Source organism: Atractosteus spatula, chromosome 27 (genome assembly GCF_055471065.1).
Source record: "Atractosteus spatula isolate fAtrSpa1 chromosome 27, fAtrSpa1.hap1, whole genome shotgun sequence".
In the NCBI taxonomy this organism is placed as follows: domain Eukaryota; kingdom Metazoa; phylum Chordata; class Actinopteri; order Semionotiformes; family Lepisosteidae; genus Atractosteus; species Atractosteus spatula.
This window is the reverse complement of record NC_142732.1, coordinates 1,777,730-1,792,086: the sequence shown is the minus strand read 5'-3', so window position 1 is coordinate 1,792,086 and position 14,357 is coordinate 1,777,730. Positions and strand designations below refer to the sequence as shown.

At 40.2% G+C, this 14,357-nt stretch overlaps 1 protein-coding gene across 1 annotated transcript in view; it reads left to right on the top strand.

The window, feature by feature from the left end:
- tmem132e (transmembrane protein 132E) overlaps window positions 1-14,357 on the top strand; it is a 70,631-nt gene that overhangs the window by 36,717 nt on the left and 19,557 nt on the right. Inside the window, exons 4-5 of the mRNA XM_088907214.1 lie at window positions 7,302-7,494; window positions 12,372-12,515. Coding sequence (XP_088763340.1) covers window positions 7,302-7,494; window positions 12,372-12,515 — 337 coding nt within the window. The remainder of the gene's footprint in view (window positions 1-7,301; window positions 7,495-12,371; window positions 12,516-14,357) is intronic.

Genomic DNA, 14,357 nt, shown 5'->3' with positions numbered 1-14,357 from the left:
ACTATTCACCTTTGTTTCTGAGGGTGTTTTCAGTTGAATGGCTAAGACTTATCTACTGTTATTCCACACTGCCATTGAATGGCAGAATTATTTTTTTAAAGTTTCATCCAAGTATATTTTTATCTAGATAGCCTGAGCATGGAAACTGTCACTTCAATTTGTGTTTCAGCAGCCCATATGCTGTTTTGGTATCCTACGTGTAAATCCTAAAATGCGTTGGCGTCTCAAGAAACTATTATTTTGGGTTCTGTAAGCACTTCCCCTTTCATCATATGAAGCTGTCTGGGTTTTCTTTAATAAAGTACAACTTAGGAAAGCTGTAGTTATTAACATAAAATAGTTCTTATACTCAGAGCATCCTTTGTGACTGGATTGATTCCTCTTGTTTGACAGTGAAACAGCTGCTTTGTGCCAGGTATGAGAGGCAGCATAAAAGCTTTTTCTGAAAATTGTTGCCAAATTATTTTAATTACACTGGAAAATATTTATAATTTTTTGTGAAATGTTAGATCTTTAAAATTAAATGGTATTTGAATCAGCAAGATAATGCAAACTGTAGTTTATTTTTCCCCATAAAGATGCTGATTGTGAGAAACACAGAATTCTCCTACGATTCATATACAGGTGATTGTCAAAAACTTGGTTAAATAAATGCATTGAAACGAAGGGCTTTCACACAGGTCTGGCTTATGCCTTCATTAAGTAGATAACATCCCAGCAATGTTAGGGTCACTTATAAAAATGACAGACATTCCGGTCATCTGTATCTACGGCCAGCATGACTGCAAGAGAAGAAGGACGATTCTTGGGGTGCATTCGGCAGGAGATTCAGTGCCAAAGAGCATTTATGGGATATTGGAGATTGACACTTAAGGCAGCTTTGTCCACTTCGATCAACCAGGCAAGAGTTGAATGACTGTCTCATGGAAGAATGGTGTCACATTCCTGCAGCAGAATTCCAGACTCATATGGGCTGTACTGGCTGCACATGGTGGCTCAACTCTGTTGAGTAGTTTTACTTTGGGGTTCCATTTTTTTGTCCATAAATTATACATGCAGTAAAGACCAAAATGCAGATTCTGTTGTGTTGAAAAAGAAACCCAAAGTTCTATATTGGTGACAAATAGGACATCAAACACCACGTACTGTAGTACGTGTTTAAAACATGGCTCACTGGGGACACTGGTGTGACTCCGTTGTGACCCTATTGATCTCAACATATGTAGAAAGAATATCAGTGACAGACAGAGGTTACTCAATGGAAGCTGGAAATCAAATAAAGATTGCATCAGAGCTGGGGAAAAAAGTATACGTTTCGGCTCTTAGGGCTAAAAGGAAAGAGGAAATTGCTACATTGATTCTCTTTCCTCTACTCATAGAACACAGCATGGCTGCCTGCCTCTAGACAGTCAATAAGCCTGCAGTGTATGAACTCCCTGCTAATCTAACTTTTGAAGCATTTGGTTAATACAGTGTTGCTCTTAGAGAACTTTCTCTGGGTTCTGACCACACTCATACCATTTCTTTTTGAAAGCAAACATTTTAGCACATGACTCTTTTTTTAGTATTGAAAAGCCTCTAGCATGTAAACAACATTTTATGAAATTAACTCAAGCTGTTTTCTTTCTCTCCTTTGCTAAGAGTCTTGTATTGTCTGGTTTTGATATACCATTAGAAAGCAATTCTCCCTCATTGAGTTTTCTGTTTCTATCTTGCCTAGAGCTTAAAACCCTTTCCCTTTGTGTATTACATCCTCTGTAATACCTGCATCATTGTCAGAAATTGACAGAAATCAAGCCAAATTGATTGAAATCAAGCCAAACTACCACCATCAAGGAAATAAGGCCCTTGTTTTAAGTACTATAGCGAGACAAAAACTTATTGTGATTACATTTTTTGTAACAGGAAAGAAGAAGAAAGTTTAACACATTCTCAACCAGTTGAAAAGGTTTATTTTAGATGGCAAAGCAATTTTACGTTTTAGGCATACAGTATAGCAGCCTGAAGATGCTGATGTGAGCAGAGTGTTTGTTTCAAATATTAATTAGCTAGTTAAATAGACAGTTTGATCTGATTGATTTGTTGACTGATATAAACCACCAGTCAAATTTTCATTACTTCATTACAAAAACAGACCAGCTGAGGAAATCAAGGAGTCCTCTTTTCACTGAAGAACATTTATAATTAATTAGAAGGTTGAATGGAACAGACATGTACAGTAACTTCACAGAGGTGGAAGCACTAATTGGCAGTGGACTGTCACCTGTTTCTACAATGCAGATCTTGAGAACTAAGCCAAACCGGAAAAGATATCAGCTAGAAGAAAGGTTTCTGGCCTCTTCTAGTTTAATCAGCAAAGGGAAGTGGCAATTCATGCTTCTTCCCTTTGCTGAGTAAACCTTTTCGGTGGCTCAGTGTTGTAAGCTCTTCAATATAAATTCCACTGGAGGAATGAAACAGCATAAACAAAAACGTACCCTAACACAGAAACATGGGGTTGACTTTCTTTGTATTCCCTGCAATTACACATTTTGCTGCAGCTCTTCTCCTTCCATATGTTTTCTTTGACATGGTTTAAAAATGCATTAGACCTGAGACTGCCTTTGAGGCAATTTATTCTGTCAAATTCCAACATGAAGCAAGGCATAACAATAGTTGTGGGAATCCTTACTTATACCTGCTTAATATAATATTTCTTACTACCAAGGTCAATTCTTTGAGCACACAATTGTAAAAAAAAAAAATACAACATTGGCCCCTCATTCTTCAAATTCCATTTGTCAATGTTTGTTTTGATGTGTTATTGAAATACAAGTATTTTATAAGAGGTAGTACTTACACCGTACAATAAAACGGTATTCATAAAGCTTCGCTAGTGAATTCCATTTTTGTGAGAGCTATGCTGTGAACTTCCATTGTGTACAGGCCCCAGCTAATGTTTTTCCATTAAGGTCCACCAATTGTACACAGGAGAAGAGAGCTTTCCGATTCAGGTTCAAGCTTTCTTTTCAGAATCCCGCTAAGTCATCCTGTGCTAAGCTAATATTTGTGCACAAATTCCAAAAGAAGGTGTGTGATAGTTTGGTTATTTGTAATGAGAGCTGACAAGAAAGTTCCTGGGTTATCCCTCTTCCTGTACAAACTTATTTCTGCAAATGTGACAGGAGAGCTCCAGACCCACGGCCTATCTAGGCAGACACAAAATCCAATTTTGTGGGCTGAAGGCAGATTGACAGTATAGGAGGTAGCTGGGGATATTTTGTCATGTAAATACGACAGAGCCCTTGCAGGTTAATTTAAACAGCAGACCGTTTCCATTCCTCTTTTAATGTGGCTCTCGGTGCTTCCCGGTAAAGTGCACGACTCCCTCTATAGCTGATGTGTCCCCTCTCCCTTTTTAAATGCTAATTTCCAGCTGCCTCTTTACCCTCTGCTTTAACTCCCTACCCCCAGTGTCTGTCACTCCTAGCTTCTTGTGCCTGCCTGATTTTACTTTGAATACCTGCTTATTCTTAAATTTGGTTTAGCAGTATTGTCACCAGAATTCTTTCCTTGTTTCATTCTCTCCAAAGACTAACAAGAGACCCTGCTAAAAGAGTCTGTGCTCCATCAGCACGACTGTACCTTTTATGACAGCTTGGCCTCTTTCCTCTGGTATCAATACTTTATTTTTTGTGTTGCATTTAATCGGCACAGTGGTTAGAATTGCTGCCTTGCGATGCTGGGGCCCCCCATTCCAGCCCTCTGTTGCAATTTTCATGAACTTTGTATGTTCTCCCCGTGTTCGGGAGCATCGTGCATGTGGGTGCATCGGGTTCCTCCACTAGTCAAAAAAACATACAGTACAGATAGGTTCATTGGCTTCTGGGAAAGTTGGCCCTGGTGTGACTGCGTGTATGTTTGTGTCTGTGTGTGCCAGGACAGGTTCCAGCTCTCCCATGACCCTGAACTGGGAGAAGCTGTTAGAAAATGGATGGATGATTATATGGTATTTATAGATAAATCTAAAATGCATTTTGTAGAGTTACAATAGTTGTATTACTGAATGCATCTACTGTACTTTAAGAAGTCTGTGAACAGTGAGACTATTGGCAACATCTTTTAACAGTGTTTTTTGCAGAACTGTTTTTTTTATGCTTGCGTCTATAATTGCAAGTGCTTATTCCCCAGTATGCTGTGAATGCAGCACATTTTGAAGCCACTCCAATTAAGTGAACATTTATTAACTGATTGGACACAGCGGTCCAACAAACCTCCCAGGTGCATTGTGCGTGGAATTGATTTTCGCCAGTCAACCACTAATTATAACAATATTAACTGTTTTAAAACACTTTCACATAGAAGACCGCCCAGAAATATATTGGACCTGATTAGAAACGATTTCTCAGTTAATAACTTTAGTGATTTTTCACTTGGAATAATTTTCTTCTTCTGGAAAAAAATCATTAGGACCCTGTAAGAAGCCCTTGTTGCCAAGTTCACCACAATGTTTTATAAGCGCACTTGAGATATATTATCCCTACTCACTGTTATCTACATACTGTGTCACTTAATGCAGGAGCTCACCTCATGCATTTAATTAATTAGATTAATTAGAAATTAGGTGCCTTCTCTTTTCCTGATGGTAATAAGAAACATAAGAGGGACATTTATGACTGTATCTTCGGCTGAGATTGCATAATTTAGATGCTAGCAGGTTTTGAAACTTTTTTTAATACATGTAAATTCAAATTTATTAATTTAATGTCTAACATGATCTATTCCAAGGAGCACAGCAAGACTGGGCATTGATTGTTTATTGAAATGTTAGATTTCCAAAGGACATTTAGTATTTTATTGGTTCGCTAGCACTTAGAGCTCTACCACTCTGGACTGAAAAACCCCAATAACCAAACATTTTTGTATTGAGGAATGTGGTCTCCTAGAATTAGGTAACATGCTGTTTAATTTTTAATGTCCTGTCCTTACTGTGCAGAGGAAGTGCTTTCATAAGACGTGGGGTGTCATGGTTAACTGCCCTCTTGTTGTGAGTGTTAAGATTACTTGTGCCATGTCATACCCCCTAGGATATTACCCCAGCAGTGCGGGTTGCTGTTTGTACAGCTGAGTGGACTTGAGAAAATGGGGTAGAGCACCTCACTCATGGCACATTTCTCCACATACAGTAGGTGACATTAATGTCAGTGGTTGGGTATTACCAGGTGGAAAAGTCTGGGCTCCCGGGATGTATTTGGTGCTGTTTGTTGGGTGGGAGGAGTGAAAAGTATTTAAGCAAATGGCAGTATCGCGTGCAGAGGAGTCGTTACATTGAGGGGAGAAAGTATGGTTCTGCAGTTTTTTTTTAACATTCCAATGCTTTCTGGTTGCATCTGTCTGTTGTTCCACTTGCTTTTTACATCATGTCTCCCTGGATTATGCCCTGTGCTAACTAGCTATGCTTGTAGACAGGCTCAATTTAGGAATTATGTGGGGGAGAACCAGAATGGAGTTCTTCACCAGCTGTCTTCAAGTTGTGGTGCACGAGATATTGGATTCCCTGCAGGTTTCTTGGTATTCAAAGGAGTTTTTCAGCAACTGTTTTTCCTCTGATATATTATAAGTAAAAGTCAAATTGGAGAAATTCAGCAGCTTATCCCACTGAATATAAAGTACAGCAGCAATTAAAAAATAAACAACAAGAAGATGCATTCCCAATCAGGTGGAAGGACTGTTGCAGTTGTACAAGTGATATCGTTTATTTATTTAGAGGATTGTTGAGTTTGTCCAGATAATCAGTCCCTGTATTTGAGTGAACGATAAAAAGACATTGCTGCTCTGTAAGTGGTCCAGTAAAGAGCAGTAACTGAATTCCTAAGGCCTACATTCACAGGTTAAAAGAACTGATTAAAAAAAAATGTGTATAAGGGAATCGGAAGTATTCATAATCCTTGACAAAGAAAGCACAATCTAAATCTTCAAGATGAAAGGTGTAGTGTAGTGTAGTGGTGGTGTAGGGGAGTCCCCATTACCTGTAAAGCACTTTGAGTGGAGTGTCCAGAAAAGGGCTTTATAAGTGTAAGCAATTATTATTATTAACAGTGAGGCATTAACCAGGGGGACTAGTGGAAACTAAGTGAAAGTTTAAACCTCATTGTGATTAATGTAAAATGCTTTTGTATATATTTATTCACAGAAACGCTTAAACAAGCTACCCAACCACAGCTGTAAAGCTGATACCCCGACTTATTTCAAGAAATGACTAGATTGGAACAGATCAATCCGTTCAGCAGTTAAACTTGCTAGAGGAGCCGAACGGATTCTTCTTATGCTGTTATGTAAACAGAAAGGCAGTAGATAGAGCAAACTGCCATGAGATCACTTGGTACCCTGCAGTGTAAGCCAAAACAAAATAACTGTGGCACCCTGGGGTGGATAGCTTTTTCAAAAATTTAAAATCAAAGGCTTGGCAGATCATAGCTTTAGCTGACTGCTGGACTTTCATGAGCTGAAACATTCACTGGCAGTCTCTAATTCGCTCTTGATTGCGGCAGACAGGCTCCCATTCGCATCAGCTTTGTACTTTTAAATCAAAGTTCCCTTGAATAGAACAGGTCGGATCTCAAGAATTAATACCCAATGAATTGATTATAAACCGGGGCCATGTTTATACACGGTGGAAAGAGGCAACTGTTATCTAGAAATCTGCCGACAAAACAAAAGGAAAATGGAAGGGATGAGAAGGAAATTTTATTCCGTAGTAATCACATTAAAAAAAGCTCTGTTCTAGAATGGGGGGGGATTCATTTATTCCTGTCAGAATTCAATCCATGATATCAAACAGTGAGCTGTGAGGAAAGGCTTCAAGATAAATCCGATAACACAGGTTTTATCCTCGAGCTTTGTTTACCTTGGATCACACTTCAGGCCTGACTGCTGGCAAAAGGTCTGTGTTCTTTATAAGACATATTAATCACACTGGAATGCTTGTGGGATTAATGATTGAAGTTAAGGTTGGATTTATTATTTTTATTACCTCAAGAATGAAGTATTTGTTTTTGTCTGGGGTAATATCGAGACAAGTTGTTATACCGTTCATTGCTACATCCAAAAATTGAACTATATATTTAGTTTTTTTTTATTTTCATATTTTAGCTTGTTCTAATCAGCGATTTGATGTTAACAGATATAATCACACTCACAGTTTTCAATTAAGGAAAATGTCCACCGCACTTCCTGATTGGTTTTTGTTCTTCAGTTGGAGCACATTTAGAGTTCTTAGTCATTACGATGCCATCTGGTGATGCTATCGTGTCTTTTTGCAGGGACATAACCTCCAACATTGAGATCATGCAGCTGGACTTTGAGATGGAGAACTTCACCAGCCAATCGGTCACCCGGCGCATCAACTGGAACATCGACTACCAGGGCTCGAACCCACCCCCAGATTCAGAGAAGGTGGTCACAGAGCTGACGGTTGTCCAACGGGACATACAGGCCATCATCCCTCTGTCCATGGTAGGAAGCTTTGTGTCTCGCTTTACATGCACAGACAAAGGTTGAAACAGGGACCACACGGTGGCACAATGGGTTGGGTTCCCGGGGTACTGTCTGTGTGAAGTTTGTACATTCTTCCCATGTTTTTTGGGGTTTCTTCTGGTGCTCCAGTTCCCTCCCACGGGTAGCTTAATTGGCTTCTAGGAAAATTGTTCCTGGTGTGAGTGTGTGCGTGTCTGTGGGTGCCCCACAATGGACTGGTGTCCCGTCTGGGGTGTGTCTCACCTTGCGCCTGTCACTTGCTGGGATAGACTTTGCAGCCCTTCTGGAAATTAAAATGGATGGTGGTGGAAACAGAAAGAGTTTCAAAGCCAGTTCTCCCCTACACATGTTAGCATTTTCAGAAATGGATGTATATGTAATGTATATTTTTGTATAAAGTACTGTGTACTACTTCGTAATTAGAAGTAAGTTTCTTAGCAGACACCCTTATCCAAGGTTATATACAGAGGCCTGTGAAAACATGTAATTAGAGAAATCATACAATCACTTTTTACTGCTGTAATACCTCAGTTAATGAATTAGATTTGTTCATCACTTATGTACAGTATACACAACTACTCCCAGGTAACTCTGCTACCAGAGGTAGATACAACTAAAGAGGCACTGAAACATATTCCAAGTCTTTTGAGGAGATGAGTGCAGAAGAAAAATGTCATAAAATACTTAAACATTAAATGTGTCAGTAAACTTGCTATATGCATTTTAAAATATGAAGGAACTTTAGATTAGATGTTTTTAAAATGATCCGGTATGATCAGTACATTATCTCTTCTCTCTCCCACATTAGACTGTTTTAGACTGTTGTGTGGATGATAAAGTAAAAAAAAAAGCATTAAACCCTAAAACATACAGCACAATTTGATACAGGTATGGACATGAAGACTCCACAAGCCCAGGGGCAGTGTTTCCATATGTATTTTACGGGTCTGGATACATCAGTCAAACTGCTCTCCTCTAGTGCTTTTAAACCCTTCTAAGTTCAGTGTCTCACCACCTCAGTAACTGGCTAATATTTATTTAATCACTCCTGTATGCCTCCCTCCAGTGAACAGGAATTAGGAGGCAGTAAACACAGCTTGAGGTAATTACAGACATTAGTCATGGAGTGAGCTCTGTGAGTACACATAGGGGGAGCACAGACGGTCCAGCAGGCTTTCCTTGATGCTCAAATGGCACTGAAGGGTCACAGAGAAAAGTGAGCGGGAGCTTTAGATGGAAACAGTGGAGCCTGTGGAACCTTGCGTGCGAACCTTTGGCGACTTCAGGCAATTATGATATAAGCCCCTTGCCACGCCGTGCATGCAGACGACTCTTCCAGGACCCGGCGCTTAAACATATTGGAACTGATTGCACAAGCATCTCAGTTCCATCCTTGAATGTCGGAGGTGTGTGTGAGATGAAAGACTGAATCATGCATGGAAAAGTTGAGAGTAGTATAACTGGAGGAATACAAATCCATTGTTAGCTTGCTAGCCCAAGTGCAGGAGAGCAATAGGGCCTTACCGCAGCACTGAGAAACTTTCACAAACACATTCGCTGCCAGCTCTACAACCCAAGAGGCGTGACTCAGGGGCGATCGGGTTGCATGTGGACTTACAGTGAACAGAAGCTTCCGAGGGAGAAAGCTGAAACAACCTGGGCCATCGCTTCAGACTGTCAGGCTCACCCAGTCCTCTGGCAGCAACAGTCTGATTGCAATTAACAGCTGGCATCCCTGGGGTCACAGGTCATCTCGCGAGGCAGCTTATTAATGAATGCGTGTCTGGGGAAGGCTGACTTCGCTGCTGCACTCCCAAAGCACTAACAAGTCATAAATAAAACATTGCTGTGCCCAGCATGCCCCACTAAAGGTTTATGGCATGCATTCAGTACACAGCCTCCCTGCATCTGGCAGGGCACTTAGTCCTGCAAAATTGATGTTATTGGAAAGGGGTTTCCAGGGGATGGAGAGCCAGTCATGCCAGTCCAGTCCTTAGACAAGCTAGACTGAGCTTATCTAGATCTACAGAAAGGAAATAGCTTTGAAATATTTTTTTTCTTGTGATACTGTAGGTGTAAATATTGTTATTAACGTAATGTGAAGTATGGAGCAGCATCATGGTGCAGACATTAGACTTGGGGTGCCCTCTGCTTGGACTGTGCATGTTCTTCCTGTGTTCCACCTGGGTTTCCTCCAGGTGGTAGGTTAATTCGCTTCTGAGAAAATTGGCCCTGGTGTGAGTTTGTGTGTCTGTGTGTGCCCTGAGATGGACTGGTGTCCTGTCCAGTACCCTGCCTTGTGCCCCTTGCTTGCCAGGATAGGCTTTGGCTCCCCCTCGTTGCTGAATTGAAAGAAATGATTAGAAGATTGGTGGATGGATTTCTGGTGAGCTGAAGCTTAAAAGGCTGAAATTCTTTGATGCAAAAAACATATTTAAGATCTAATCAATAGGTGTTGCCTTGATAAAAGATCACTGTGGTGAAACCTGCTGATGTAACAGTCTTGTTTTGTGACATGGAGTACAGGAGTGCAGATACACCTGCAGACCAGTCAGAACAAGGCAACTTAGTGTACAGTAAGTGGTTCTGACAATCCACTCTACAGGAGCAGAATTACCTTGCAGATTTCTCAAGTGGGGTGTGCACTTTGCAGAATTTGCTAAAGATGTGTTCAAAAGATGATTGTTTTTCAGGCAGCGGAAAGGTCAATTGGCAGCCCCAAGAGCCTCATTGTACCACAAACACACTGGGGGCAAGTTCAGGCACGTGGCCTTTGATCGAGCCAACCTTGTTCCTTACGAGCAGGTTGACTCCAGCCTGTGAGGCTCACAGCTGCCTGCCCACAAGTCTGGGACGGCAGGTGGCAGCGGGAATAGAGAGTAATGCGAGCGTGAGTAATTCACCTTCCCAGGGGAGTCCCCAGCCATTGCTTTAAAAGTGAATAGATGGAGCTGAAAGGAAGAGAGAGAAAATCGCCACCACACATTTACTTTGAGTGCTTCTTAAAGTGCATTGACAAGATGGGACTGGGAAAGCCTGACGTTCTTTTTCACTGACGTAACTGCCATCAAAATGAAGCAACTTATTCTAAAACATCGCTTGTGTTTTATCCCCGGTGCTTCTCTCACTGGAAGTTGCTGTTCAACACGTGTGTGCAAGTGTCACAAGCGCAGCTCTGCTCTCTCTGCCAGGACTCAGTCGCTATTGCTAGCAGGCTCTGACCACAGCGCCGCCCTGTAGACAGCGGCAATCTCCGTTCCACTAAACGCCTAGGTCCGCCACTGTCTCTAGTTCTACACTGTCTACATTTCAAAGGGTTGACATCACTCCTCCAATCGTGACCTGCTCAAGTGCCCTCAGCCCTGTTACACAAGGTGGTTCTAATTTACTCAGGTGAAGCACCTTACTCCCCACTGGACAAAACACGACTAGACCACAGGTTGATGGCATCAGACCAGATCACACTGACTCTCTCTGCAGCACATTTCACTGTTCCTGATCAGCACAGCCTGATAAATGATCAAAGAACTGTAATTAAAGCAGACCTGTGGCATTTTTACATGATGGCTTTCTTTCATGCTTCTGAGTAAATTCCCTTGACTTTGTCTTGAGATATGAGAAAAAGTGAATGAGGAAAATTAAAATGCCATGAACCAGCCCCCAGTAGTGGAATAAGCAGTAATTACTAATCATGTATTTCTAGTCTCCAGCATCTTCATATCTTGTTTATAGATGGTTTGGTGGTTATGCTCTTCCTTTAACATAAGTAGTCTTCGGCAATATAACATTTTCAGTCTGGTGAGAGAAAAAAACAAATAATTCCTTCATCGGCAGGGAAGTTCAATATATTTCTTTTCCAGCGGGCTGAAAAGGATACAGTGTTTATTTAATTTTTCTGTGCTCCAGGGCTTTGGTTACCACTGATGTGCTAAATTGATATAATGCCACCTTACAAATGCGGAACTAGTGTCTGTCTTAATTGGGTGCATCAGTCACAGCTCTGTCATAATTAAGAGTGTAAATCTCCCACCTTCCTTGGAGGCCTGTTTTTCTCTCCACTGTAACCTGTATCTGTTAGCGGGAAACCACAAAATGGAAAGATGCTTCTGATTTTTTTAATCACCCTTGTAATTATTCTTAATTTATCCTTCTTAATCGCCGAACTCAAGGCTCTTGCTGTACTCAGATGCTTCTTTGTATACCATTATGTTCTTCTCTGCATCCTTTTTCTGTGTTTGCTGTGTTTGCGTGATGGATGTTTTTACACTTCCTTAAAACACTGGAAATTCTATCAATTCCCCCACTGTTCACTGCCTTTCTGTCACTTGTAGGTAAAATGAATTTTGTTAACTGCCAACAGACCTGATTTTTTTGGTTTGTTTCAGAATTTCTTTCTTGTATGGTTGAATTACCAGGCCTTGTAACCCATTAAGTGGTGCGTGCTTTATTTTAATACCACTTAATACCACCAGACCACTAGCATTACAGAATGCAAAATGATGAAAAATGGCACTTACTGATACAGTACAAATAGACAGTTCCATTAACACAGAGCAATGTACCAAGTGTTTGTACAGTAAATGGTCATTTACCATGACTTAGGCCTAAGATCTTAATGATGATGTTGTAGTTCCCAAATGCCATTTAATGTTTTCAACAAGACTGAAATTCAGCATAGTCTGTCTCATTGACCTACAAATAAGTATGAAATGCTGGTCTGTGTTTAATATTCCATTTAATGTAGACTAATAGATTTTTTTGCCATCAGGGTTGGATAGATACTTGTCTGATTTTATCAGGGTGTCTTTCTCTTTAATGATGGCTCTTTTTCTCTTGTGCCCCTGCCTGTTCCTCAGGACACTGAGATCATCAACACAGCCGTGCTGACCGGGCGGACAGTGGCCATTCCAGTGAAGGTCTTCTCTATAGAAATGAACGGGGTGGTCACGGATATATCCACACTCATCCAGTGCAAGTCCACAAACGAGGACATTGTCAAGGTACCTGGCCATTCTGCCTTAAGTGACAGATTCGCCCACATCTGATGTAGCTTGTTATATATTCTGATGTTGTAAACCCACCTAATTCACTGAAGACATCGCCCCAGCATTTTGAAGGATACCTGTACAGTATCTTTTCAAATTGTTCTGAAATTATTGTCAACCTTCTAAAACTTTCATAGTTAACTTCCTTCATGTTTATTCATCCTGTTTTTTATTCAGAATTAGGTTGCTTAAGCCTACCTAAAATCTTAATAGAGACAGCTAGGGAGTAGACATTTTATTTACACAGGTTTGTTTATGAAGAATTGGCTAACTCAGACCCCTTGAGATATTTAGTCATTTTATGGAGCTTGAAAATAGTTGTTTACCCAGGCATTTTGTTAAGATTCAAATGGCATATTACTTTATTTCAATCTACACAGAAGATGCTATAGGTCTGTATTAGATTGTATATGGGACAGTGGACAGCTACTCTGAACTCTGTGTTTCCATGGTCTTAACCACATTTCAGAGATAGAGGCTTAAAATCATTTGTTTTTAAGAATGAATAACTCCTTTAGGATCCAATGAATGTTATCCCTTTAGTACTTAAACTAAAGCTAGTACAGTATATGAAAGATACTGTAGAATCCTATAGGATATATTTTAAATATTTATTCTTGTTCTCCCTGAAGGAACAGTGCATCACAATACAATATTTACTTCCAGCAGTAGAGACAGCTAACCCAGTTTGTAAGCCTATAAGGCATTAAATCTTTCATATTGCACTTGAAAACCCAATAAATACAAGGAAGTGGATTCTCTAGGATGTTGCTTCCTTTCAAAGCATACTTTATAACATCACACAGACATCTGACAAGCCTGGTGCATTACTGTGATAGGGAATGAGGCTCACCTGAGGTGACATGTTTGAGGTAATTGTTTCTCAGCTATTGAATTGGTAGTCAAATCGATAATGGGTTTGAACTGCAATAACAACAACCAGAAAAATAAAAGATCAGAACCACTCACAGCATGAGTACAGGCTAACTCTTTATTCATCTTGCAAGGATGGAGGCCTATAGTGACCCTAAGCCTTTTATTCCCACCTTGGAAACTGTACATGTTTGGAGAGCCAAGCAGCCTAACAACTTTGCACTAGTTGTTCAGTGGGACAAAAAAGGATTTAAATTTGTCACATAAATTGGGGACTGTCAGTCTGACTTGTGAATTTCATCCTGTAATGAAATGCTGCACCAGTTCAATTGAAATTTGGCAGATATCATCTTCAAACAAAGCTTTTTCATTCTTGCAGCTGAAAAACACAGAAGGTCATCATGTTCACATCATTGTAATAACTCAGATGGGTCCTGTACAAAAAGCTTTGGCGTTTGCTGATTAGCCAGTATTATTCTAATGACAGTACAATGACAGCTTTTTACATGTGGCCTAATTGTCACCTGAGTGTCCTTTTATTTTTCTATTAATACGCAGTCACATACAGTTTCTAATTAAATGTTTTTACTGCCAGATATTTTTACTGTGGCATCATGTGACACGTGACAGGGTGTACTGTACATTTAACCCCTTCACATTTCTTTTCTATCCTATGTACAAAAGATTACAGGAATACCTTTTTTTAAAAGAGCAAAAGCATATTGCAATGATGGCAGTTACTTATTGTACAAAATGGCCAGTTTTTTTCTTTGGCATTGTGCACAGTCCTATTTAAAAAGGCCTCCTGCTTTCCACTGATATTGGCATTATGAACTTTTTCCCTATCTCATCAGATTTTAATACACCAAGCAAGAGTGTGCCTGGTCAGTACTGGGATGGGAGACCGGCCATATTAAATGAGGA